This window comes from Podarcis raffonei, chromosome 7 (genome assembly GCF_027172205.1).
Source record: "Podarcis raffonei isolate rPodRaf1 chromosome 7, rPodRaf1.pri, whole genome shotgun sequence".
Taxonomy (NCBI): domain Eukaryota; kingdom Metazoa; phylum Chordata; class Lepidosauria; order Squamata; family Lacertidae; genus Podarcis; species Podarcis raffonei.
The window spans coordinates 41,027,916-41,053,610 of record NC_070608.1 but is presented as its reverse complement, the minus strand read 5'-3'; the positions used below and the strand labels follow the sequence as shown (position 1 = coordinate 41,053,610).

The 25,695-nt window shown below is 43.2% G+C and overlaps 1 protein-coding gene and 1 long non-coding RNA gene across 2 annotated transcripts in view; one reads left to right on the top strand and one right to left on the bottom strand.

The window, feature by feature from the left end:
- Positions 1-89: 89 nt before the first annotated feature.
- On the top strand, positions 90-21,473 carry LOC128417497 (uncharacterized). Its single transcript, XR_008331480.1, has 4 exons — positions 90-287; positions 12,553-12,614; positions 19,319-19,525; positions 21,352-21,473. It is a non-coding gene; the product is annotated as an uncharacterized LOC128417497 (long non-coding RNA).
- PRKDC (protein kinase, DNA-activated, catalytic subunit) overlaps positions 7,480-25,695 on the bottom strand; it is an 86,641-nt gene continuing 68,425 nt past the window's right edge. Inside the window, exons 73-86 of the mRNA XM_053396208.1 lie at positions 24,730-24,890; positions 24,058-24,269; positions 22,632-22,719; positions 22,294-22,437; positions 21,398-21,602; positions 19,748-19,815; positions 19,262-19,482; positions 18,274-18,366; positions 16,536-16,628; positions 15,481-15,552; positions 14,926-15,127; positions 11,864-12,052; positions 9,674-9,813; positions 7,480-8,770 (exon numbers count right to left, since the gene is read on the bottom strand). Coding sequence (XP_053252183.1) covers positions 8,566-8,770; positions 9,674-9,813; positions 11,864-12,052; positions 14,926-15,127; positions 15,481-15,552; positions 16,536-16,628; positions 18,274-18,366; positions 19,262-19,482; positions 19,748-19,815; positions 21,398-21,602; positions 22,294-22,437; positions 22,632-22,719; positions 24,058-24,269; positions 24,730-24,890 — 2,093 coding nt within the window. The 3' untranslated portion in view covers positions 7,480-8,565. The remainder of the gene's footprint in view (positions 8,771-9,673; positions 9,814-11,863; positions 12,053-14,925; positions 15,128-15,480; positions 15,553-16,535; positions 16,629-18,273; positions 18,367-19,261; positions 19,483-19,747; positions 19,816-21,397; positions 21,603-22,293; positions 22,438-22,631; positions 22,720-24,057; positions 24,270-24,729; positions 24,891-25,695) is intronic.

The following is a 25,695-nucleotide window of genomic DNA, read 5'->3' as shown; positions in this document are numbered from 1 at the left end:
GGGGGCGGCGGGAGCGGCAGCAGCCGCAGCCGTCAGGGATTGGTCTGGGCGGGATGTGCTTCAACCCCCCCCCCCCCCGCCTTGCCACCTTTGATCCGGAGGGCAGCGACCGGGGACTGCCGTTTCCTCCTCCCGCCCACTCCCCCCCCGCCACTGCCGTACATCGAGGGCGCCCCCTGGAGGGAGGAAAAGCCCGAACCCACCCGGGTTGGTGTCTTGCCGCGTCTGGGGAGCCGCGAGCAGCGAGAGAGTCGTCTCTCCGGCTTTGAAGCGGATTCCCTCCCCAGGTCAAATTCCTCAAGCCCTCCGCGCAGGAGAAAGTGGGGCGACACGCCGTCCTGCCAGGTGTAGCGAGGGCAGTTGGAGCAGGGACACCTGCGGCGCACGAAGCTTAACCCCCCCCCAAGTTGCACATTGTGCTGGCAGCCGTGGTGGGATTTCCAATAATGTGCAGCGGGGGGGGGGTTGGGATGGCGCAGGAGCCTTCCTAGCTTATTTCCTGGGGTGCCCCCCCATTTGTTTTCTTTTCTGTGCTTGCGTCCGGATTTGAAGGAATGGATCTGTTCCTAACAACCGCTCGCCTCCCCCCTTGGCTGTTGGGTTAGGCAGCGCAGCTACTGATGTCAGTGAGACGTCAAGAGAACCGACGGCAGCGTTTGAGAGAGGGGAGCCCTGGGGTTTTGCTTCTGGCAGCCACATGTGGTTGCAGCTATTCCCGTTGGCGACTTCGCCTGACTTTGCCTCCCTTCCTGGAATCGTCGTAGATCGTTGCGACTCGCTGAAGGCTAGTTGAACCCAGTAGTGACATTTGAACCCAGGCTTTGGACGTTAGCTTAGCAAGGCAGACTAGAGGCACATTTACTGTAACGTCAGAAGGGTCGGGGGTACCCTGATTAGAATAGCAGGAGGTGCCTTGAAAACACCCGAAAGTCAGCTTATCTTGCGTTTACCAACGTTGCCCTTGAAGCTGGATATCTGAGTCCATCGGAATTTTTTTAAAGTTAACTTCCCTTGCTATAGACTTGAGCGACATTTAGCGCCCATTTCATAGCTAGAAAAAATGGCCAAAACATGGACTGGCCTCCTCCTCAGCCCTTGACGTAAAGCTGGTCCATCTTTTAAAAACACAAAGTAATTGGACACAAATTAATATTTCTCTTTTGCTTTGCCGTGCCAGTTTCCCCTCTGTAGCTGCTTTTATGTTTACTTCACACAGAAAATACCCGCTGATTTATCTCCTTAGTATAACCGTCAAAGCATTGCCCCCTTGTGGCTGAATATCGCAATAATACTGTACAGTAGTAATATTCTGGATGATAAAAGTATGTGCAAACTGCAGAGTAACAACAGATGATTCTGTTTCCATATGACCATTAGAAATAGGCATGCATGAAGTAGAGGACAAAGAAATCATAAATTTAATGCTGAAAATAAACATCAGAAAGGGAGGAATATCTATAAAAACATTTAGTAAGCTTTTCCACAATTATTCCTCCAAGGAGGAAACATTTAAGGCCAGAAATAGCACAGACTGAAGTTTAAGTAGGAGGTATTTTTCAGGTAAAGTACCACAAATAATTTAGAGAATCACAACAACAAAGCATATTGAGCTTAGCACAGTTGGTTTATTAAAAAATGCAAGCTTCACAGCACTTTTGCCTCGTATGTTTTTTTTTAGAGCAAGTTGACAGCTATTGCAAACAAATGAAAATGTTCAGCAACAAAACTCTAAAGTTGCACTGCAAGTCTCACAGCTTGCCTTGGGACACTTAATGACAACCTAGTATACTAACAGTGCAACTAACAATTTATTTATGAATATGGGTAGAACAACAACAACAACAAAAAGTGAGCCTAGTGGCAACTGGTAAAATGTCTCAGTTAAGGGCAAGGATTAAAAAAATCCAGGCACCTTCCTAGCAGGTAACCACTGATGAATAAAATCCTTGGTTTGCCATCTTGCACTTGGGCATCCACAGAGCTCAGCCTCCTGTTTAGCTCCTAGAAAAACATCACAGGTTCTCCACTTCTCCTTCTGCTTAAGGGTATGATCAATAGGGAAATAATTTTGTGGCATTCAGGAGAGATGTGCATTCAACTGCCAGTGTGATGTAGAAGGTGCTTGGTATTTTGCTGAAATCTGTCTAATCAGTTATTCCCTCTCCTTGAGGAATACTGAGAATTGCAGTTTTACGAGACAGGTTAGAACTCTCTGGCAGATGTGTCTCAGCACCCTCACCAAGGTACAAGTCCCAGTTTTCTTAATACCATGTCAATGTCATTCACGAAACTTAAGTTTAAAATGTAGATAGGTTCTCAGACTATTTACTGGGTCAGCAAAGGTTTGTATTGTAGGTAAGAGCACAAGCTTTGCATCCAAAAGGTCATAGGTTCAATCCCTGGCATCTCCAGTCTGGACTGGGAATGGCTTCTGCCTGAAACCCTGGTGAGCCACTGCTAGGCAGTACTGTCTAGCCCATACTGGGCACCATGGATGAACAGTCTGACTTGGTACAAGGCATCTTTCCATGTCCCTCCTAGGCTTTCAGTTACATCATAAAACTGCATTTATTTCTTTTTTTAAAATTAATTAAAAATTTATAACATACTAATAATAGCGGGACAAGGGCAGCACAACCAGTGAAATCCACAGAGAGAGAAAAAATCATTGGCCCTTATCCAGCAGAGGCCAAACTACCGTATTTTTCGCCCTATAGGACGCACCCAGATTTCCCCTTCATTTTTGGAAGGGAAAAAGTGCGTCCTATAGGGCGAAAAATACGGTATGTATAGGAAATGGGTTTTTGGATGTGGATGCTGTCTGCCACATATGCTGTAAGGTTAATTGTGGGAGCCAGTGGAACAGCTGGACTGCCACAGTTAATCCTCTGTACTTAGCAGGTGTGCTTGTGTAGGGTTTTTTAAATAAAAAAAACCATTTTGTTTAATTGAAATATTTTCATGGATAACAAAGGTACATGTGTCTCTGTTTTCAGTTCATAAAGTCCTTTCTACAGGTCAGTTACATTTGCTGTAAGCCACTGCTATCATTGTGAAGTGCGGGGGGGGGGGTGAGTGGGAGGGAGACGTGGGAGAAAGAAGTGGGGTAATGATGGTTTATTTGTGGAGATTTGTGTCAGCGTCATGTGGTTAGTTAGTTTATTCATTTATTTGTTTTTGTTGGTGTGAGATAAAGGAGATCCCAGGGCCTGGTTGGTTGCAGTCGGTTGATTGTTGCGAGTTTTGGTTGCGTGCATGGGGGGTGGGTTGTTGGGTCAGGTTAGCCCAGGCATCCCCAACCTACGGCCCTCCAGATGTTTTGGCCTACAACTCCCATGATCCCTAACAGGACCAGTGGTCTGGGATTATGGGAATTGTAGTCCAAAACATCTGGAGGGCTGAAGGTTGGGGATGCCTGGGTTAGCCATATAAATTCATTTGCTGTTGGGGAGTTTAGCTTATTGTCTTGAAGGGAAGCCACACCAGGGTGAAGGCCTCCTCTTTTGTTTGTCCCAGTGTTAATTTCAATTTGTTGCTTAGCTTTTCTAAGAGGCCTGAGGTATCCCTGACCATCATTCAAGGCACCTGAGGGTGCCATGGCACATTGGTTGAAAACCACTGGTTTACACCATTGGGTAGGGTTTATTTCATATCCTATCTCATTCTCTCATTGGTCTTTATTGTGAGGGGTCATGGACTACTATTTTGTATATTGTGAATACCATCCCCCTGCTGTGTCCCTCAGTTATTAGGAGGAGTTTTTCAAAGGCAGTTAGGCCTAGTGGCTGCTGCTTTTATTGCTGGATTATTTAAGAAGGTGTGTAGTTGGTTGTGAGTCAGCCAGGATATCTGAGTGTCTCTGTCATGGGCCAGGAGTCAGCTTTGCCTGCTGAACAGCAGCCCAAAGGCGGAGTGACTCCACCTGCAGCTGATCAGCCCATCAAGGACTCAGAGGAGAAAGCTGATGAGAACCAGCTGGCTTCAGCCTTCTTAAGCAGAGCTTCCAGCAGCAGTCAGGTGCTGGTAACAAGGCTTGTAGTTCCTAGCCTGACCTTGCTGCTTCCTGCTTGTCTTTACCCTTGACCATCCGATTCCCTAAGCCCCTGGACTGCTTGACCACATGGATTGCTGTTTGCCTGACCCTAGGACTGGACCTGACTTTGGCTACCAACTCTGCCTCCAGGCAAGTACACCTCAGAGACTCTTTTGGTTGGCTGGCCTCCCACTCCCCTGAGCTCTGCTCATTGTTGCTCAGCAGTCTCCTAGTTTGTCTTGTTATGCAGTGTACGCCTTTGGTGTGCCATGTTTTTATTTGGAAGCTTTGGGCTGCATGGTAGAATATTGGGTGGTGAGCCAGGGGTATTCATGGGGATGGGGTTGGAGTAGTTTTCCTACTTTTTATTTCCTGTGTGAACCTGTTTAGTGTTGTGGGAATTTTCCTTAGTTTGTGGGAGGAATGGGTACACTGTGGGAATTGTATCCATATGCACCTATTGTTTTGTTTCGTCTACTAGGTTGTATGGGATTGTGTGGCACACTTGGTTGGCGATGTAATACAGTTCTATGTTGGGAATTCATCCTCCTCCTCCTGAGGAGAGGAGATGCAGGTATTTGGGTATTATTCATGGCTTGTTGTGTGAGATCAACGAATGTAGCTTTTTTTCTGCCATTTACGGAGTTGGGTTGGGGAAATTCACATTGGGAGAGTTTGGAATAGGTAGGTTACTTTTGGTTGCGTTATAAAATTTGATCATGGGTATTCTGAGAGGGTGAAGTTGGCTTTATTCCATTTCTTCAAGTCTTTGTTAATTTCCCCCCATATGGAGTTGTAGTTGTGGAGGTACAGTTAGGGGTACAAATAACCAAGAACCTTAACTATCTGGATTTGGTGCAGCAAGGTTGTGGTTTTTTTTGGTGTGGTGTCAGTGAATTCTTTTTGGATATGAGGGATCATGGTGTTGAAACACATGGCATCAGATTTTGTAAAGTTCACCTGTAGGCCCGACACCATTGTGAATGTGTTGAGTTCTTTGGTTAAGGTGGCTGTTTATGGGGTCTGGTGTTGTGACCATTAGGTTGTCTGCGAAGAGCCCTAGTTTATAGGTTTTGCCTTTTATTTCTACTCCCTTGATGTTGGGGGTGGGGGATGCTTGTGTAGTTGAAAATGCCCTTGCCAGCTCAGAAATCCGCAAGTGCTAGAGTAGCTACCATAGCCAGAGTTTTGGGGGAGTGCAGAGGAAAGAAAGGGTAGGGCTGAGTTTGGAAACATCAAACTGATAATCAGCTTGGTACAATTCTCATGGCTCACTGGCTTAGGATTGTGGAGGGCCTATTAATCAGTATGTATGAAAATGTTCCCCCACCCCATCCACCTACTATCTCATTATGAGTATTAGTTTCATTTTGGTTGTTATTGGAACTTCATGTGTTTCTGCTAATGTTGCTGCAGCCACTTAATACCAAAGCTTTGGTCTGACTGTCTTTGTTGAACACTAAAGAGTATCCAGTATCCTCACTGGAAAGGCCCCAAAGGTTTGTCACTTTACATAGCAGAAGGGATGAAATAGTGGAGTGTATGTTAGCAGCAGAGAATGTTTAGCTAGGTAGGTAGTTAAACTTTAATCATTTGCTCTGCCTGGAAAATGCATTGTCCTGTTAGAAAGAAGTGTGATTAATACTGGCTTGACATGCAGCAAATGTTATTTTTTGCTGTCTTCAAAGAACTGACCAACTGTATGAAGTAACAATGCAAGACAATAATAATTAAAATGGATTAAATTCTAACAGAATAAACTGCCAATTTGCACTGGGTCTTTTATTCTCCAGAACATCACTATGATATATGTTGCCTTGTGTGGACATACTTCCACTGTTCCCTTTTTGAGGAGAGTTTGCAAATAGTCAGAACCATTGCTTGGGCATGGAGGCAGAAACATTGACAGAAAGGGCCCATTAAGGTAGCCTGAGCCATGGTCCATTTCAGCATGGTTTTGCTGCATTTAAAGCTACCCCGAGCTCCACCTGTTTGGATCCTGCACGCATGGATCTCCCGACTGCCCTCCGTCTAATGTCATGGATTCAACACCTGACCTTGCTATGGACCTCGGTTGGTCGCCTGTTGAAGGGTCCTGGTAGGAATTTTTTCCACTTGGCAGATTGGCTAAAGCCACTTGGTTTTTCACATACCTCGTTAGGTTTGGCATTGGAAAGTGCGTTGTGTGTTGGAAGGGAGGTTGTGGCCATCACCTACCCCTCCCCTTGAAGGGTATTCCATTAAAGGAATCTGACTGTGTGGTTCCTGTCTGATGCCCAGGTGGTGGGATGACTCCTAGGGGAAAGCTTCCAGTTTATTTGCACCAGCAAGCTCCCCCTACAGATTGTTAACCCTTGTGTGACTTCCTGGAGAGGCCTTTTTTAGCCCATTAACCTAAAATACTTGTGTCCATGTCTCTTATTTCACCATAAAGCGGGGGTGGGGCCTTGACTAGATTTCCCCTAACCTTGCAGATTTGGCCCTTTTGTTGGCTGCTGTTTTGGCTGCATAACCACTAGCACTCAAGAGAATGAGTTTGAAATTTGTATATAGCATGATAGGCAGTGCTGGGGAGGCTGGAACCGGGAGCAACCTAGTAATACTGAGCAGGGGAGGCAAAGGGTGGGGGAACTAAACTGTAGCCTTGGACATTTAAACCTTTTGACAACCAGATCTTCCACCTTTGAAATCTTAATTATTGCTGGCTATGTCATTTCCACCAGACTGCCTGATTGAAAACGCTGCTATGCATACATGACTATCAATTAAGGACTTGGTTAAATTATAAACTTGGAACTTTGACCTGTAAGCTTGGAGGGTAAAGTGCTCTGTAAGATGAGGGAATGAACAAAAGGATATCTGAGGCAGATATCTGATTTGTGAGTGGTTGCATCTTATCACATACCTGTGTGTTATCAAATTGTATTTGCAATAATGCATTTATTTTACTTTATAAGAATTTTTTAGTCCACCCTTAACCATGCAATCCCAGTAAATCATATAGTACAGGGTTGTCCAATAGGTCGTTCTGGTCCCCTAAAAAATGCTCAAGAACTTTTACCTGAACTACTCCCAAATGGGACTTTCCTCCCTTAAAAAAGCCCAACAAAAGGGGTAGGTCACTGCCAGTTTTTTATTCCGTGAGTAGATCACAGTCTCTTGGCAGTTGGATGCCCCTGGTATAGTACAATAAAACCATAACGGCTAAATCAGACAGATGTGCTGATTCCATCTTCTACTCCTAAAGGCCTGTGCAAAAAGGTGTCTTGCTCAGACTCTGAAATGCACATAATGACACAGACATGCAAGCACACTTGTTTGAAGTCATATTGAAAACACTTTCACATCACTTTCCAATCTTGACACTTTTATTGATAACAAATATATAAAAGGTGAACCATTCTATTACTGTGGAGATTTCTCTGTAAGTGGAGAGACTTTTTTAAAAAAGTGGCTTTAGGACATATCTAATTAATGTATTCTAAACTGCTTTTGCATTCTTATGTTTTTAAAATACAAAATGAAGCTACAGAAGTATTAGCTGCATCGTAACATTTTCTGAAATGAAGGTAATTTAAATAGGTTTGTCAAATAATGCCCATTCATTCAAAATATTGCACTAATCACAGAATATTTGTTCCAAGGTTTTCACCTTGCTTTTCCTTTGCTAATGAACTATTGAAGAAAACCTCAGTGCAAAACCAAGTAAATGTATATCTTTTAAGAGGGAAATGTTTTTTTGCTGTGCTTCACAATGCACAGAAGTCATGAGAGAGTAAACAGAAGACTTAGTTTAGTAACATTTTACCAACATGCCTCAGTATCAAATATTCCCTAATCTTCCAAAAGCAGAGTTTGCCCCTCTCCAAGTTTGGGAGCAATAGAAGTTGTAACTTTGCCTGTTTCATTATCAGAATTACAGCCAAGTTGGCAACAGAAGGAAAACATCTTCATGAGATACCGAATTTGTTGATAGTTCTTTATTGCCTAAGGACTACTGGCATGACTACTGCTGCTTATTTGGGGTATCACATATTCAAATGTCAGCTTAAGGTTAGCTGTTATAGAACCACACATCTGGTGCAGACAAAGTTGCACTAATTAACACAAATAATTGTGCAAGTCGCCTACTTACATCAATAGCAAATCACTAGAGAACATAAGATTGTGATTCCTCTTCTGTCTATAGCAAAGTCACAACTTTAATTTTTCTTTTGGCTTTTCCTAAGTTTTGGGGAGGCAGTGTTTTTTCCCCCCTTTTCCTTCATTAGCAACAGCAATTAAATGTGTAATTACTGAGCTGTAAACATAACGATTTAAGTTTCCCTAATTTAATACCTCAAACAATGTGACATTAACAAATTGTCAGCATATATCATTGAAATTCTTCTGCTACATCACAACTTCGACTCATGTGCATTAAATACCATCTTCTTTGTTACTAGTACACAGTTAGATCAGTCTTCACTTCCAAGATAAACTGAAATATTCTGGTAATCTTAGCAGACAGGCGCTGATGAGGATTCAGTTTTTCACATCCAGGGCTCCCATCCTTCCCAAACTCTGCCAAGGACATTTGGATCTCTGGCTTGGTCTATAAGGCACTTCACCTGTGTTTCTTCTGAAAGTCCATCCTCTGGTTCTCTGGCTCGTATGTTATATTCTTTACTTCCTCGTGCCACAGAAACATAATCCCTGTAGGCAGCTGATTTCTCATGGCCCAGCCGTAATTCATCACTTTAAAAAATGATATTAAATCACTGATATTAAAATCAAGCAGTGTACCCAAGTTTCCCTATTCAGATGCAATAGCGTATTGGCCTGATTTTAAGCCTCACTTGTCCCCCAAATTCCGACAGTGAAAAGTTAAAAGTGTGGTTTAAATTCGTGACCTTACAAAAATTGGCTTTTATGATATCGCTGCTGAAACAGACATATGGTAAAATGGAACAGGTGTGAGTGTTTGTGGAATTTTAAGGGAGTGGCTTTTACAGTGTACCTTGGGTTACAAACCCAGAAGTAGTACCTCGGGTTAAGAACTTTGCCCCAGGATGAGAACAGAAATCACGCGGTGGGGGTGGGAGGCCCCATTAGCTAAAGCGGTACCTCAGGTTAAGAACGGTTTCAGGTTAAGAACGGACCTCCGGAACGAGTTAAGTACTTAACCAGAGGTGCCACTGTATTTGGGTATTGTCTTTCCCCCCCCCTTTAATTTTAAAGGTGTGGCTTATATTTGGGCCAATACGGTATTTTTCTCTCTTTTTAGCTCAAGAGCTGTATGCACAGGTAAGCTTTTCCCTTACTCGGTATTTCTTGTTCAACTTTTGGTTTGTTAAAAAAAGAAAAAAGAAAGCCTGGCTTCCGGCAGCCCTGCCTTCAGACAATGGGGCTGCAGCATTGACCCTGCTTGCAAAGTATGCTTTATTTTTAATTTTTAAAAATGTGAGCTTCCTTTCTGCAAATGCACCAAGGTGCTCAACTTCCCATTTTACCTAGATAATTACTGCAGGTCCCCAGCAATTATTCATTTTTGTTTCAATTAAATCACACACTTTATGAGTTCTGTGCTTGCACACAGCCTCATTTGGGAAAGCAAATCGACACGCTGAACATTTCAAAGCACTTGAGAGAAACATATACCTGGTAATCACTGCTGGATTAGCACCTGCTAATTTTCTTCTTGCAAAATTTACTTTTTGAATGGGGTACCAATTAATCTCCTCTGTATTTATTTCCTTAGTCCATGTGCCTCCTTTTTTCAACTGCTTCAATTCAAAATTCTGGAAAGAAATGGCACATACCCAATCATGACAAACAATACTGCAGTCTTCACAGTATACATCACAGCATAAGGCATGATATTAAGTACAAGGCATGACAGACATGCCTGATATTTAGATATTTGAGGGGGCGTGAATATGGTAAAAATGATAGGAAAATGGCATTATGGTTACTTTAGTATTGCTTAGATTTTCAGTACAGAAAGTGCACACTTTTCTAATAACTGACTGGAAGAGTAATGATGTAAAGATAGTAGTCAATCTTATTTTAAAATTTTGTTTTAAGCTCCTTCAAAGGACTGACAGGCAATTCCTCCCTTCTGATAGTTCACAGTGGGAACCCTGCAGTGTGTGCCCTTGCCAGGCTGCTATGGTAGGTCCTGGTTGTATGGGAGTAGTCCTTAGGGGGTGGCTCCTTCCCATGTTAGCTTTGTTCCAGATTATGGTAAAGGTGATGCTGCTGTCAAAAGGAACTGTGGGTGAGTGCCTGGATTTCTTACTTTATCAGGCTGGCATGGAATGAGAACTTACTTCATGAGTTCCAGCAGTGCTGTGGCGGCATTGGAAGGCTGGACATTCTTGAATGAAGTGTTTTCTAAAAATGACTAATGAGGTACAAACTACCGTATTTTTCGCTCTATAGGACACACTTTTCCCCCTCCAAAAATGAAGGAGAAATGTGTGTGCGTCCTATGGAGGGAATGCAGGGGGGAGGCAGGCAGGAAAAGCCCCCAAAAGCTGCACACAAGCTCCGCGCTGCTCTTGCGGGCTTTTCCTCAGGAGGGAGAAGGGACTGACGCGGCCAGTCAGTCCCTTCTCCCTCCTCGTAGAAAAGCCTACAGGAGCCGCACACTCCTTAAAGTGTGCATGACTCCTGTGGCTTTTGCAGGAGGTGGCGGTATTGCTCTCCCGGCTGGAGAGGTTGCGCGTGGCTATGGCAGAAGCCAAGACCGCGAGCGGCAGCCCCGAGAAGCTCGCGGAGCAGCGGGAGGGCTGCGTGCCTTTCCGCTGCTCCCTGACCTGCTCTTTGGGGCTGGCGGTGGGCTTCCCCCCACCAGCCCCAAAGAGCAGGTTGAAAGGAACCCGAAGCCTCCCGAGCGCAGTGGGAACTCCCACAGCGCTACGGAGGCTTCGGGTTGCCTTCACTGAAGCCTGGAGAGCAAGAGGGGTCAGTGCACATTGACCCCTCTCGCTCTCCAGGCTTCCAAGGTAGCTGCCTGAAGGTGACTGAACTCACCTTGAATGGCACCTTGTTTTAGAGGGGGAGAACAAGGGGGGAAAAATCTCCCCCTCTCTGTGCAGCACCTCCTGCCGCTTCGCTGAAGGGGCGCTGGGCAGAGAGGGGGAGATTTTTTTCTTCTTCTTCTCCCCCTCTAAAACAAGGTGCGTCCTATGGTCGGGTGCGTCCTATAGAACGAAAAATACGGCACTTTGTGTAACGAATCCTTTAAAAACATGAGTTTTCACCCAACGTTTTGGTTAATACTTAAGCATGTAATTGTCCCCCCTGACCTACCCCAAAGCAATAGACTATGGGGCATTCTTCCTTACATTCTCTGTTGATCAACAACTCACTTCTCAAACCATCCCTACCTCTTCTAAGCCAGATCTTTCTTCCTCCCCCCATTATCCAACTCCTAACCCCACTTTCCTCCCTCCCTAAATCCCTGCTCTCATGAATGGTATTCCCACCCATAATTTCTTTCCTCTCTTTCCCATCTCAATCCTCCTGGCATATGCACTGTTTGTGGCAAGCCATCCCTGCCACAAACACAACAATGTAACCTAACATTGGGAAACTGCAACTCTATCACTGTGTACCAAATAGGAAGTTTTACAAGTCACTCTTTTCCTTACAGCAGAAGTAGCCAATGTTGCCGGACTCTAGTTCCCATCAGCCCCAGCTAGCATGGCCTGTAGCCAAGAATGATGGGAGTTGTAGTCCAACTATGTCTGGTGGTCACCACAATGGCTACCCCCTACCTTACAGCATTCACATAACCATTCCTCTTCTTTGTTTAGACAAACCGGGATGAAAAAAAGAACCTACTTTCCAATCTAAGGAAGGCTCCTTCACAAACACATCCATAGTATTAATGAGAAAATCTTGATCTGCACGGTAGGCTCTTAAGGAATGCACCATCACATTGTAAAGAAGACCCGATTCCTTCATGGGCAACATCAAATTAATGAACTGGCGAGTCAAACGGAAAGGCATCAACTCTGGCACTGGCAGAAACTGCATACAAGAAAAATTAAAAGTTTATTTATTATTTATGAATTTTTCAACCACTAACAATTGCTCTTTTCCTTCATACATCAGGATTCATAATTCTTTCATACAGGTCATTTATGGAAAGGCAGAATTCAGTATAATATTTAAGGGAAATTGCTTTTAATGAAACCAGCATATGTTTATCTTGCCTTTTCTTCAGGGAGCTTACAGCAGCTTTCAGCTTGCCATCTCTGTTTTTGGCCCATGTAAATCTTGCTCTCCTTTCTGCCTTTTTACTCAACAATTTAAGGTGATCCATTCTGTAGCCATGAATTGGAGACCCAGATCCTCACCATCTTGGTTTTACTAATACTGTATTACAGTGATAGAGGTGGTTTTATTTGTTTTTTGTTTTAAAAAGATTGTCGTGCTTCAACATGGGGGGGGGGGGAGTTAGGGCCATTAACTTCAGTGGGTCTTCCTTGAATAAAACTTAGTTGAATACCATGTTTTGATTTTTCCAGTCTTCTGCTATGACAACAAGCTCCTGCTTAAAAATGGCTGGACTATTCCCTGAATGTTCCAGGTGAGTATGCATACTTTTAAAATATTACACTCAAGAAAAAGACAATTCAAACCTATCCTCATCAGTGATAATAAGGTCGCATCATCCGCATACAGTAAAAGTGGGACTGGGTTTTGGTTAATTTGGGGGGCATGTGATTCTGTTTTTTGGATGATCTGATAAAAATAAAGAGGAAAGGGGCAGGAAGACAACCTTATTTTACATCTTTCGTGTTAGGGATATCTGAGGAGAGGTAACCTTTGATACTGAGTTTTATTTGGCAGATGTTACAATAAAATTCTGTATTAAGATCAACAAACTTGAAATTAATAATTCTAGTGAACTATATATTTATAATATATCTAAGTTAGATTAAGGGATATTGAAAAACAAAACATTGAGTCAGCTGTAAAGAAAATCTGCTCCCCCAAGTTCTATGGGTTAAATACAACCAATAACAGGATCACTTACCGTATTTTTCTCTCTATAGGACGCACTTTTCCCCCTCCAAAAATTAAGGGGAAATGTGTGTGCGTCCTATGGAGCGAATGCAGGCTCCTTGGCTTCAGCGATAGCAACGCTAAGCCTCCGAAGCCTGCACTCCAGAGGCTTCGCGTTGCTTTCGCTGAAGCCAGGAGAGGCTGGTCTTTGAGGCTGGCGGTGGGGGAAAGCAGCGCTTCCGCCCAGCGCCAGCCCCACAAGCTGGGTCGAAAAGCCCGCAGGAGCCATGCGCTCTTTAAAGGGTGTGCAGCTTCTGCGGGCATTTCTAGGAGGTGGGCGAATTCCCCCACCTCGTAGAAAAGCCCGCAGGAGCCGCGCCGCTCTTGGGGGCTTTTCCCCAAGGAGGGAGAAGGGACCGACTGGCCACGTAAGTCCCTTCTCCCTCCTGGTCGAAAAGCTCGCAGGAGTCACGTGCGGCTCCTGTGCGCTTTTGCAGGAGCTGGGGGAATTCGCCCACCTCCCGCAATAGCAGGGAGAAGCGCACAGGCTGCATGCAGCCTGTCCGCTTCTCCCAGAGCTTGGGGGGGGGATCATATTTCTTTCCTTGATTTCCCCCTCTGAAAACTAGGTGCGCCCTATAGAGCAAAAAATACGGTATATCTCAAAGCTAGTACCGTATTTTTCGCTCTATAGGACGCATCCGACTATAGGAGGGGGAGAACAGGGGAAAAAAACTCTCCCGCTCTCTGCTCAGCGCCCCTTCAGCGAAGCGGCAGGAGAAACGGAGCCCCTTCCATTTCTCCTCCCGCTTCGCTGTAGGGGCGCTGCGCAGAGAGGGAAAACTGTGCAGCGCCTCTCCAGCACCGACCCCTCCCACTCTCCAGGCGGCTATCCATGAGCCTTCTGAGCACAGCGAGAACTCCCGCTGCTCTCCGAAGGCTTGCGGATAGCTGCCTGAAACCCCCGGAGCGCAGCACGAACTGCCTTGCCTCCGCTCCCGGACCTGGGGGCGGGAGGAGCCCGAGCTTCCCCCGTCCCCAGCCCCCAGAACAGGTTGGGGAGCGGTGGTCCCTTCTCCCTCCTGGGGAAAAGAGCCGCACGAAGCTTGTGTGCGGCTCTTGGGGGCTTTTCCTGCCTCCCTCCCCCCGGCATTCGCTCCATAGGACGCAGAGACTTTCCCCCTTAGTTTTTAAGAGGGAAAAAGTGCATCCTATGGAGCGAAAAATACGGCAATTCCAACCCAACACAGTGCATTTATGTTAGCCCAACTGAATATTTTCCCCTCAGCCTTTGTTAAGGGCAGGTATTTAAACATCCCTAGAAATGATAGACGTTGAGGATGTAGAACATATTCTTTTCTACTGTCCACTGTACAACCAGCTACGGTACTTAAACTATCCAAAAAGAGGGAAAATACATATTTAACATCATGGCACAATGAAAATATCAGATTCTACCTGTCTGATATTAACCTGGAGGTGCAAGGGTGGCTGAGTTTCTGTCAACAGTAACTCTTAGAGTGATGAATGGCTTGATTTAACAGGAAGACACTCAGGAAGTTCTATTACTATATATCTTCTGTGGCTGCTTCTTTGTATATATTTTTAAAATTTTGCATAGGGATGTTTTAAGATGGTCTATATCTGTAACGCCTAATAAAGACTTTGAAGAAAACCAGAAAGTGTCATTAAGTAGTGTGCAAGGTTCAAAAAGTGGGGCGGGGGGACAGGCAGTATCATGTAAGATCCTGCTCCACCTGACTAACAAGCAAAATAAACAAATATCCCAAAGAGGAAGCAAGAGCGATTCTGAATCTTTACAGTCCCCCTGACCTATTAGCGTTCCATTCAATTTAATATTAAAAAAAAAAACAGTTTGAAAAGGAGAATACCTGTGTGGCAGAACCGAACGCATGTCCAAAGTCTATTCCCACCATGCCACCTGTCTCCATGCTGATCATGAAGTTAGATAAGTGTCTGTCTCCAATACCAAGAATCCAGTGGCTGATGCACATCAACGCATGGGAGCTGGCGAAATGGGATCGCAGAGATAGCAAGGCCTCCGGTGTTGTACTCATCTTAACAAAGGCCCTCCTTAAGAAAAGCAATATATTTATACATATTAAGATTGGCTTCAGCTGTTTCTAAGAAGGGGAAACATTATGAATTCAGAACAAAGAGCTGCCCATCTTCCTCACTGTTCCACCCACATGCTAATAATCGGAAACTGGAGAAGGGGCTAGATGATTATCAGTGTGGCACAGGCTGAAGTTTGAAGGGCCCAAAGAGAGGGTTGGTGTTTTGTTTTGTTTCTAATAGGAATTGCGGGCCAGCAGCCTGCATGTGGAAAAATGAGGAGGCCATATGAGGATTACTGGAAGCAACCCTTCATTCAGCAACATTAATCCTCGGTACTATTTTGAAACCCATATTACACAAGAACACACCTTAACAGGTCTTCAGGAACACGGTTCTCTCGGCGATGGAAAGACATCACTGTTTCTTTACGATCAGCTCTCCTAGAAGTGAGCAAAACAATGACAATTATAACCATATAATTAGAAAATGGGAATCAAGCAGAGAGAACTGGTTTCACCCACACACCCTTAGGTTGAATTGAACATTTTGGACCGGCAATATGCTCTCTTAGATTCCCAAGCAGAGATGGTGGGCAAGGCATGGTAGCAGCAGACCTGGCAGAGTTCCTTTGGTGGGTTCCACAACTTCTAGAGTAGGTTGGGTGGAGGGAGACTGCAGAAAGGAACTTCCTGTTTGTGCAAGCAGATATGTTATGCAAGCAGGACAGCACCATTTGATATTGCCCTTTATCGTTGGTGCCCTGAGAAACGTTTTCTGTAAGAATCGGCTTCTTCAAGCCAATGCAGGAATCGGGAAGGGGCACCAATATGTGCATGCAATCACTGCAGATTACTTTTTTTTTTAAAAAAGGAAGAAGTGGGTTTCTAACTCCCAATTTTTCTGTGGACATGAGCCAGTAGCCAGCAGCACAACCAGAAAATCTCTGCCACATTAGTAAGGGAAGAAACTTAATGATCATCATCATTTGAATTTCTATACCACCCTTACCCAAGGAACACAGGGTGGGGTTACAATATAAAAGCACAAAAATACAAAACTTTGTGACAAACAAAAACAAAATAATCCACCCACACACAGTTTAAAAGGCCATGGATTGTTTAGTTGGCCAAAGGGCCTGGGGGAAGAAGAAGAATGTTTTTGCCTGGTAACTAAAGGTATGTAACAAAGGGGCCAGGCAACCCTCCCTGGGGAGAGCATTCCACAAGCAGGGAGCCACTGCAGAAAAGGCTTGCTCTAGTGTTGCCACCCTCCAGATCCCTCGTGGAGGAGGCAAATGAAGGGCCTCACATCATAGAATTGGTGCCACCCACCCCTGACTTGGACAGCTGTTGAAGGATAGCATGGTTGATGATATCACAAGCCACTGAGAGATAAATGGGTAACAATTATTTCTAAGACTCACTTGTACATGTATGTGTAGCGTGCAACAGGGCTTGTATTCTTCTCTGCCATCTTGGACAGCCAGTCAGTATAATCAGCACGAGGACCCTTGTAGCTGAATAAAAAGGGGGGAAAGCAAGTAATTTACTTCTATATTACCTGAAAGGAACACAAGCATTGGGGTACTGTGCTGTTAAAGAGCAATTAATGAATCAAACCATTTCTGAAAGTGAACTTCGAGAGATGCTGTTTCCAAGCATCATTGAAGAACGAGCTCCTAGGAAGTACTGAGTCTACTATATTTTGTCCTTAATGTTTGTTTATAGCAAATTTCTATTTCAATAGGCACACTAGTATTACACAAGTTCCTGACTTGCAGAACACATTCGTGACCACATTAAGCAAGCTTTGTCATTTCCTTCTGTCTTCTTCCAAGTAACATACAGCTGGTACAGCTTTATGAACCGATTCTTCAGCATTGAACACACTGGCAGTTTCTTCCTCAGTGAAAAACACTCCAAATGAGGCACAATACATTTAAAGCACTGTTAATTCAATTCATTCCACAACTACCTCCTTAAAAGTGTAAACTTGTAAAGAATAACTTATAATTTGCTTCACTAGCTAAGAAATAGTTTCTGAATATTAGTACTTTCTACATGATTGTTATGTTTATCAGTATTCTCTTTGAATACTGAGTGGTATTTAACTCACGTACTCAGAGCAGACTCACTGAAATATAATGGAACTAACTTAACTATGCTCCTTAATTTCAACACAGTGGTACTTTGGTTTATGAACTTAATCTGTTCCGGAAGTCCATTCTTAAACCAAAACATTCTTAAACTGCTTTCCCATACCAGCAGGGGACTCAATTTTACAAATGAAACACACTCAACAGGAAGCGAAACATGTTCTGCTTCCAAGGCAAAGTTCACTTCTAGAATCTAGTGTTCACACAAAGATAAACTTTCATCTTCTCCCATTCTTACTGCTATTGCGCTATCTAGAGCTAAGCTGTGGTTTGTCTCACTCTCAACAAACCATGATCTGTAAAAACCAAAGCTTGTTCTTGATTTGACAGCTCATGATTTGTTTGGAGAAGACAAACCACAAGCCTGGGTGCACACATAATGTTAAGCCAAACCATGGTTTAGTTCTGGAGCAGCGTAGCAACAGCAGGACAGAGGAAGAATAAAACAGCCACAATTCCCCCTCTGAAGTCACTGCCTGTCACTACACTTACTGGTTTGTTTTCAACATTATAGGGTTTGCTCATGTGAGTACAAGTTAGTCCCAAGATCAGAACAGGCTTTGGATATGGTTTCTGGTCACAATGACAAGTTAAGAGTTGTGGCTCTCCAGATTCTCCATCACAGGAATTATAATCCATTTCCATTGATTTCAATGCTGAACATGCATTTATACTACTCTCCATTCTGACTGAAGTTCACTTCCTAATTCAAAGTAACATTAAAAAAAAAATCCTTTGCTTGTAAAAAGCAATCTGTTGATAAGAAAATGACGAAGAAGCCATGGGTGATACATGCTGTTTGTTTAAAGAAGCAGACAGAAAATGTAGGTCAGAGGTGAAGTGTCACCCGTTAAACAAATAGCTGCCAATTATTAATCTAAGATAGGAAGTACTTTGACATCTGATGATTAATGCCAATTGTTCCTATGGATATTATCACAATTCTTCAGCTATCTCCAAAGAATGCCATTAACATCCAAGAAACAGATTTATGCACCTTCATTACCTGTTATAATCGTTTTTTTCCTGTTCAGACATGTTCTTCAGAAGGAACTCCTTTAAAGTGCAGGTATTCTCAAGCCACTCAATCAGCCCTAGTCTGAAAGAAAATATAGCCAAGGTAACAACAAACACAGAAAATTATTATTTAATAAAGGGGTAAAAATGTAGAGGATGCAAACTAGTGGACACTTTTCTTTTGTTTTTAGCTTCACTACTTAAAGTGTATTAAAATGTAATTCACACAAGAATTAAAAAGGTAAGCAAGAGTTTGGGGGGAAAATCTGCTTCACTCAAGCAAATTATATGCATCCATTTGTAAAGCAGTATAAAGCACCAGCTAAACATTATGATAGGCATCTAATGCTGCTTCTTCCTTTATTGCTCTGATGCATGGATTTACCTGGTTGTTACTGTTTCTCTATAGATAAATCTTCCCTATGTTCTGACCATAGGTTCAGACAAACGGTCAAGGAAGATGGTTGGGTAGTGCAAAGATGCACAGCCTGCTCTTCGGGATATCTCACATGTTTAAAATTATGAGTTCACGGGAAGACACAGAAAACTTTGCAGTTAAACAAGCAACACAGAAAAAATTTGCCAAAAAATTGCCAGTTTGCAATTACTGGTGTTGAGCAACCCTACAAAAGATGTTCCAAGGTTCTCCTTATATGGTGGGCCTGCTGTAAAGACATTTCTCCTCCTAATTCATGCAACAAAGACTGGAGCACATATACAGTGGTACCTCGGGTTAAGTACTTAATTCGTTCCGGAGGTCCGTACTTAACCTGAAACTGTTCTTAACCTAAAGCACCACTTTAGCTAATGGGGCCTCCTGCTGCTGCCGCACCACCGGAGCATGATTTCTGTTCTCATCCTGAAGCAAAGTTCTTAACCTGAAGCACTATTTCTGGGTTAGCAGAGTCTGTAACCTGAAGCATATGTAACCCGAGGTACCACTGTACTATATGTGAAGGAGGTCAGGAAGCCCCTACCTGGTAGTCATTGGTATAACTTGGTAAGTTTTTAATTTCATGTTTCTTTGGCTGCAGGCAGCATCTCTTGAAAGGATGGTGTTCATAACATCAAAGAGCTGCTCAATGCGCTGGTCTTGCCGGAGATCCTCTCCTCCCTTCACAAGAAAGGGATATTCCCGCTCATCGCTACCTCTGATAATTATACGCTTTGGTTTCCGGATGGACTCCATAACTTTTATCTTGGACAAAATGGGGTGGGGAAAGGTTTTCACTCAAGAAAGGGTGAGAAAACATTGCAATATATAAATTACGTTATAGGAGAAACTCCATCTGCATCTCTGCAGTGTGAGAATGCAGAAAAAAGTTACTATAGATATAAAATTTCACCAGATGTGGGTGATATCTGTTTATATGCACAATGCACACTTATTAATATATCCGTAAGTGTACCTTTACCTTTCAATAGACACATGAAAAAATATGCACATTAATATAGTAACATACCCTCTCATCAAATCCAGAAATTTGTGCATGATATTCTGGCAATGGTTTTCCTTTACCGTCATATTGACCTGAATAAATAAAATGTAATGCTTTAATTGAGCTTTCAAACATTTGTGTGATTAACAGTGCATTCCTAGCCTACTGATCCAGTGGATGGAGGGGAAAGTGCCCCTTTACCACTGAGGGGGGGGGGGGAATCAGCTGCAGAGAGTTCCATGGGTGTAAGGCTGGTGGTGTTTTTGACATCTGTATCCTGTAGAATGGGGCATTCTGGAGCCAGGTTACAGGAAGTCTTGGATGCAAGGCCCCTTTAAGAGGCCCTAGGCTGTGGTAGGCATGGTTAATCCCCCCCCCCACTGGTTCCAACTGAGGGAAGGATTAAAAAAAGCAAAAATCTGTCCCTTGACCTCCTGTCCTGGTCAGCATGCCCTCCACCCTATCCACAATTGCTGAGTAAGGTAGAAACATTATACTGGCAGAAAATTCCTGTGGCTAAGAGACTCTTCTCATGATCTTGTTTGTGCTGGTGTGATCCCAACATTATTCTAACAATCCTGATCATGACAGCAAAACTGCCCTCAAAATAAGTTGCTGGTTATCAGCCTTGCTAACCATGTTAGACTCCAAGGAGGCAGGACAAAGACCGGTTTCAGGGAACAACCCCCAGCTCAGTTTCCTTTCTTTTAGAAAAGACTGTGGCTGCTAAGGATACATGGTGGCACTTGGTCCTGAACAGTGGCAAATAAGGAGCAAAAGTGTCTCGCACAGGAGCCCACATATTCTGTGCTTCAGACGTGTCACCAGCAAGACATATTAACTTTGTGGCTCTTAGATCCACTACAGGTTTTAAAATAAATTCCAACCACAATCATTCATTGCAATTGGTACTGTATTTTTCGCTCTATAGGACACACTTTTTCCCCTCCAAAAATTAAGGGGAAATGTGTGTGCGTCCTTTGGAGCAAATGCAGGCTCCTTGGCGTCAGTGATAGCAACGCGAAGCCTCTGAAGCGCAGAGGGAGCGCTCCCTCTGCGCTTCGGAGGCTTCGCATTGCTCCAGGCATCAGGGATAGATTCCCCTGGCTTCAGCGAAAGGAACGTGAAGCCTCTGGAGCACAGCTGGAACTCGCGCTGCGCTCTGGAGGCTTCGGGTTCCTTTTGCTGAAGCCAGGAGAGCAAGACTCTCCTGGCTTCAGCAGAGAAGGAGAGCTGCGCAGCGCCCCTTCAGCGAAGCGGGAGGAGAAATGGAAGGGGCTCCGTTTCTCCTGCCGCTTCGCTGAAGGGGCGCTGAGCAGAGAGGGGGAGAATTTTTTTTCTTGTTCTCCCCCTCTAAAACAAGGTGTGTCCTATAGAGCGAAAAATACGGTATGTGTTTATTTTAACGTGAGCTATTAGATTTTGGTAATACATTTGGACAGAACTCCTAAATAAATGTTACATCCTGCAAAAGTTGCTTAGAAGAAGTCATAATGGTCAGAAAGTATCTGCCAAAGAATAAAAGTTTATCTACTTTTAAGAATAGATAGTCAGTCAGTCACTCTGTAGGTCTTAACTATGCAGTGTATTAAACGAAAATGAACTTTAATAACCATTATTTCATTTAGCAATGGAATAATATTCTCCAGATTACCAACTGAAACCATAGCTTACCAGGAACTTCCAGCTCAGTCCTCAAGAATTCTGGTTTGAAGTCACTCATCCAAGTTGAGCACTCCTTCAGATTTCCAGGTTCTTTTTGACAATCTCTCATCTTTAATAAAAGAGGCTCCACAATACTGTTGAAGTCCCTGTCTGTCATATTTAGCAGCTTGGAACCTCCTTTTCCAAAGTGTTTGTCAAATTCCTTCCCAAATTTCTGAAGCAGAAATTTAATCAGACAATAATTTTTCACTCTTGTTAACAGCCAAAGTACTTAAACTAGTTTATCACTTGATATAGCTGAATGAGGAGGAGATACCACTTGGTGAAATGCCAAAACTTATTAAATTAAATTTCTCTTGTACCCTATCGCAGGCAGGTGTTTGACATACTCCTACACAATGCCTATAACATAGCAGCCAGCTACTAGTATCTCAAATTGGTAGAACCACAATTCTTACTAAGCTCTGGTCAGCACTGACTTACATATGCCTCAGCTGTTCCTATGAATAAACCCAGAAAACCTACAGAAGTTGTGAATGCAGATGAAGGACAACTCCTCTCCACTCAGTAGTACCAGTTACATCTCTGTAGTAGAACAAAAGTACCAGTGGCTATACTTGGGCTAGAACTGGAAATCATATTCCTGATCTTACGAACCACAGATTGCACTCCTTTAGAACTGTTTTAATTCTTGCTAATGTTCCATGACACAAAGGGTCAAGGACTGTAGTGGCAAATAATATACTTAACTACAACACCCATTTCTGAAGCCTATACAGATGTGCAAGGCATGTTCAGGGCCATAATAAAATGCAATTATTTAGTTCAGGTTTTCCATATTATATTTTAACTTTCCTGCTATACATGTAAAACATTCAACCAAAGGTGCTATAATTAATACATGCCTGAATGAACTTCTTTCTGTACAACCCGAGACCTGGAGCCTGTAAATTTCCCAGATTCTGGAACATTCCATCATACAACTCCTGGATGTTATTTTTACTCTTCTTAGTTTTCCCCAGCTCATTTCTAACATCTTCAGTCCAATCCTGTGAATCCAGAATAACACCACTTTACCACGTCTCCCATCCAACCAAAGGACAAAAGTTAAAACATAGCAGCTACTTATGGAAACCAGGCTGCTTCGGTAATTATTCAGGTGTGCCCTCAACACTCAAAAAGCACATGCATGCATTTAAACATCACAGATCCCCTCACAGTATGAAGAATTCAGTCACTGTACCTTGAAGAGCATTGCAGGGTTGGACAGCTGCTCCAGGGCATGGACAAAACCTTGCACCACTCCTCCTCTGTCCAATTTGTTCTTCAACCTAAAAGAATAAATCACAAAGGGAAGAGGAAATATAACCACAGAAGCATTCTCTTCTGCTTTGTGGATAGATAATATAGCTCAATTCCTCCATAAAACACCAAAGAAGCTTTCTTAAACTGCAATACTAAAACAGAATATTTATTACTTAATGGCGAGTGTGCTTGAGGTATTTAGGTAAAAAGGACCCCTCCAGTCACGAACGACTCTGGGGTTGCAGTGCTCATCTTGCGTTATTGGCTGAGGGAGCTGATGTTTATCCACAGACAGTTTTTCTGGGTCATGTGGCCAGAATGACTAAGCCGCTTTTGGAGAAATCAGAACAGCACACAGAAACGCAATTTACCTTCCCGCCAGAGCGGTACCTATTTCTCTACTTGCACTTTGGCGTGCTTTCGAACTGCTCGGTTGGCAGGAACTGGGACCAAACAACAGGAGCTCACCCCGTCATAGGGATTCGAACCGCGGACCTTCCGATCGGCAAGCCCTAGGCTCAGAGGTTTAGACCACAGCGCCACCTGCGTCCTTCCTGGTAATTTAGGTAAAAATGGGTTAAATGTCCCCCACCCCCCGGCCTAGGCAGTGAGGATATGTGATCCAGACTTTTATTGGCTAGGCAAGGTTCCTCCCCATTTCCGTCGTGCTGCTAAGCAGAAGAGAAGCAAAAGCAAGCATGCTCCTCTGAGCAAGCATGAAACAAAACATGTGAATCTAATTTACAGATTCCTGCAATAACTTAGAACAGCTCTCTCGGCAAATTAGGTGGGGCTGGGTGCCTCCTGCACAAGCACCAGAAGTAAGCTTCACAATAAGTGACCAAGTGGTATCTACTGACAGAAAACACACCAACTGGTGGAATAGGGGCAGGAAGCAATTTATAGCAATTCCTGCTCTGCCTTGCCACCTACCCCTCTCAAAATTTGCTCCGGAGGGTGGAGGGATTCTCCAGAACATATTGGAGGGAGTGGGGGGCTGCAGGGGAAAAGAGGCATCGCTGAAAATTGCCTCCCTCTACCATTCCACAGACGGAGGCTTTCTCTCAGTAGAAAGCAAGCATTGGACACCACCCAACAGAAGAGGAGGAAAATAAAAACAGTTGTTACTTTTAATTTTGCTGAGAAGTATGTTACAAAATTGGAACTCTTTAACAGCTAAGGAAGTGCAGAAAAGGGAAACGCCTATATTTCTTAAGATACAATGCCTACCTCCAACGCTTCAATTTAAAATGTACTATACTGTAAACTTGTGACTGATGTATGTGCTTTTTGGAATGTATAATATCTTGTTACCAGCAATAAAGATTATTTGCTTCCAAAAATGTATCGCTCAACATCCTCACCTTACTACAAACTCCTTATTCCTATGGCCCACGACAGTTTCCTGGAAAGAGAAGCTCTCACTGCTGATCATGAAAGGATACACTAAGGCCTGTGGGTAGTTGTTGGCAATTTCTTCCACTGCATGTTGTACGGCAATTGCTTCCTCCTTGTCAAGCATCGCCATCAACTGGCTGATCCAGCCAATGAACTGCCAACAGGGTACTGAGGAAATCTGTTTAAAAAACATGTAACGTATGTGAAGGTGGCGAAAAGCAAACAATACACATTTCTTCTACCCATCTCAGCTGAGCCAACAGAATAAAATGCAGCATTTACCCTCTTGTAACTTTCGTCTGGTAATGTGCATGGATGATATCATATTTGCATCAAGTGTTGACTTAGCCAAAGCACCTTACAACACTTTTCTAAGAACGTCAACACAGAAATAAACAAGAATTCTTAACTAAACTGGGAATAAAAAAAAGGAAATCTTGTGTTCAGCTGCTAAAGCAGTTTTACACTTCCTTACACTGAACTGCATTTGCACCATTTCATTGCCCACTCACCCAGTTTTGAGAGATCCTTTCAAAGCTCTTTGCAATCCCTTCTTATTTTTACTACCCTGAATAATTTTATGTCATATCAAAACCAACCTTATATTTTTGTTTGCCCACAGGGAAGGGAAGGCTCACCTCTTGTGCCATGAGGCCCAAAGTCTCTGTTGGGTACTTTTCTACAATTTGCAACAGCCTGGGAAATTTCAACCTGGCTTCTTCAGAATTCAGTTTTAGAGCTTTTATGACTTTCTCCACCACAATGGCTGGAAATGCCTGCAAATCCACAGCATTTATATCTGACAAGACACAAGACGACAAACAGAAAGCCATAGTTTGCAATGTTCAATGAAAAACTGTATTTCAATGAAGTACCTTGTCAAAGCCTATATAATTAAAAACAACAGCTAACTCTGTTTGGCCTCTGTCAGACATTTAGTCTGTGATAATGCAGCTCACTGCTCTAAGCATTTTGCATATGTGGGTATTATAACATTCTCTCCATGAGACAATAAACTCGGGACTCATCAATATTGATGGTTGGCCAGAATGAAGTTTACAAAACGTATTACTGATGGTTTGGGGGCATCTAGCACTTTGGAGCACAGTATATGCTAAATCCATTTCTTTAATTGTAACCTGTTGTTTTTGTAACCATCTCAGGACTCAATTGGCAGTATCTCATTGTTGTTTTTTAAATAACTATTTTATCAGTTTTTACTTGTTTTAGTTGTATTGTTTTATTGTTGTATACCACTATGGTTTTTATAATGTTTAGTGGTTTATAAATATTCCAAATAAAAAAAATTATATAAGATTGAATAACGTGTGAATAAATGAATGAATCTTTATTTGCATCAGCCATCAGCCATAGCAATAAAACAACAATATGATATACAAAAAATAGAAATAAAAAGTCAATTATATAAAATACATTTTAGGGTTTTGAATCAGTAGTCAAATAGTAGATCTTATTTTAATTGCCCCTGCTAAAAACCTTGCAACCTTTGCTGTCACCTGCTCATCTTGATCTGCCAAGAGAAAGGGCGCCGTGGCAGTGGCTGGGCGACCCAGAATGGACAATAAAAGAGGGGTGATAACCTC